Source organism: Anneissia japonica, unplaced genomic scaffold, assembly GCF_011630105.1.
Source record: "Anneissia japonica isolate Jap-2015-1 unplaced genomic scaffold, ASM1163010v1 scaffold93_len1081246_cov171, whole genome shotgun sequence".
Lineage (NCBI taxonomy): Eukaryota > Metazoa > Echinodermata > Crinoidea > Comatulida > Comatulidae > Anneissia > Anneissia japonica.
The window spans coordinates 12,812-15,244 of record NW_022726429.1 but is presented as its reverse complement, the minus strand read 5'-3'; the positions used below and the strand labels follow the sequence as shown (position 1 = coordinate 15,244).

Genomic DNA, 2,433 nt, shown 5'->3' with positions numbered 1-2,433 from the left:
CGTGTACAAACTGGTTTAGAATCTATTTGGTCTTTTTTTTTTATCAGAAATAAGCAAATAAAAATTTAAAAAAAAAATTTAAATAAAAGATTTTTTGGGACGAAAATGTCGCTTTTATAAAAATTGAGATTTTAACCTTATGCATTTTCATGCGCTTACGATAGCCTTGCTACTTTGAAAACGATACGATATGATTGAAATTTTAGTTAATATTAGTAGACATAAATTTCTTTGTGTTGTCGGTAATCATGAATCTGTTTACCTGTCTGTTCCATGTCATGTTTTGCCGCTAACATCACAGTGCTTCTTTATATATTGTATTTTTTACCTTAATATTGTTGTCGGTGTTTCCTTTTTATTTCAGTTTCTAATGGCTGTACCAATAACCGATGTCTGAATGGAGGTGTATGTCATGCTTCATCTACCTCATGTACTGCATTTACATGTAGCTGTCGTTCTGGATTTTCTGGAACACTTTGTGAAACAGGTCAGCCAACAAACCGTAAAATTTCTTAAACTCTACTATAGCCTAAAGCCCTGTTCTGCAACCTTTATATCCCCACGACCCAAATTATATGTCAAGCACTCAGGCGCAACCCGTTGAACCCGAAGTCAATAAAACGTCCGTTGTTTTATACGCGCGAGGGATAGGGGGAAGAACCAACCACTTGATTGTTTTGAGAATTGATTAATCAATTCACACAATCACTATGTAAAACCCAAAATTGAAAAAAAGAAAACAACTTTGAATTACTTATTTACAAAACCACGTAAGTTATCAAATTTTTCTATAAGTTAAAGGATTTTTAAAATTAATGATCTACAGACATTTTATTATATATTCCAGTGCTGCCAGAGATTTATGGGTTATGCAAAGACAGAGACACGTTAAATTTAAAAATGTTCTCTCATTATAATTTGCAGCTGAAAGCCTAACACATTGAAATGAACGAAACTGATACTTTAAAGTTTTGTTTTTTTATTATATCATATCAAAAACATTGCATACAGAAAACATTTCAAACATAGCATTGTAAAATTAATATTACATAAGAAATTATAATTAATTAAATATAAATAAAGGAACTATGAGAAAATTTCATAAAAAAGTCGTCACTCACATACATCTACATTTATCTCTATCTCTATGATTCAAAACAATTTTCATAATAAACCAGGTATTTTGTAAAATAGTAAAGTGGCAGTGTATATATATATATATATATATTTTATTTTGGGAGAAAATTTAAGCGTGAGCATGATGTAATTCATGTGTGTTCTTTAGATACATAACTCAATGAAAAAGACGTTGAGATGTCAACGACTTGTTATATACATATTTAATATTTAATCTTTAAAGTTGTAATAACTGAAGTACAAATGTTTTGAAACTGTGAACAAAAGTAAACTGACGCACTTGTCACACGAAAGTTGCACTTTCGTTTACTGTAATTTAATTTCATTTGTCTTTGTTTGTGTTAAGTAAATTTTTCATGATCTAAAGAGGTTATGCAACTCATCAATTGGGTCGTGACCCATAGGTTGCGTAACAGTGGCCTAAAGTGTTAAAAATAACCTAAATGTATCTATCATTATAATTGACAATGCAAGTTCCAAAATATTTTTAGTGTCTCCTAAAATAATATATAAATTATATGAAATTATTCTGAATACCTTCTCTCAAATGAAAATGGCATAGCTATGGTCATTCACTTGTTTAAACAACTTTTCTTAAAAAATAAAATAATAATAATAAAAAATTATTATTATTATTATTATTATTATTATTATTATCATTATTATTGTTATTATTGTTATTATTATTATTATTATTACAGTATTGTTATTATTAGAAGCCTACATCTAATTTCGTTCATTGAGTCTTGAAAATAGGTCTATAATATTCCTATTAAATGTTCAATTTGCTTAGTGTATTAGGGTGTATTGATTCAAGGAATTCCTTTATTAATTGTTCATACTTAGTATTGAGTTTCAAGTAACTTCCTTTAGGTTCTAATTAACCTTGTTTTACGAAAGCAATTTTCAATTACAATTCAATTTTTGTCATGGTGCGCAATGTCTTTGTAGTGACAAAAAATTAGGTTTGTTTTTTTTTTGCGCACAAACCTAAAAAATAAAAATCAAGCCAAGCGTCCACTAATTGAAAAATTATTGGACTGTGGGGAATAGGCAAATAACATTGGGAGTTGCAGTGATGACGTCACAATTATTATAGTTATTATTAATTACAAAATTGTTTTGGTGAGTAATTACAGTATACTGCAAGCAACGTGTGAAACTTAATGGTTCTTGTACGTAGCCTTTTCAATTCTATCATAAAATACAATAAAAAATCACTGCTGATTCAAATGCGTTTCATATCTTTTTCCTGTGCTGTGCACATGCTGTTATTGTGATAAAATAGTTCATATA

General features: G+C 28.7%; 1 protein-coding gene across 1 annotated transcript in view; it reads left to right on the top strand.

The window, feature by feature from the left end:
- The window catches only part of LOC117113173 (fibropellin-1-like), a gene marked incomplete at its 3' end in the record, with an annotated part of 57,031 nt that overhangs the window by 42,983 nt on the left and 11,615 nt on the right, over positions 1-2,433 (top strand). Inside the window, exon 10 of the mRNA XM_033256451.1 lies at positions 365-487. Within this exon, the coding sequence (XP_033112342.1) occupies positions 365-487 (123 nt within the window). The remainder of the gene's footprint in view (positions 1-364; positions 488-2,433) is intronic.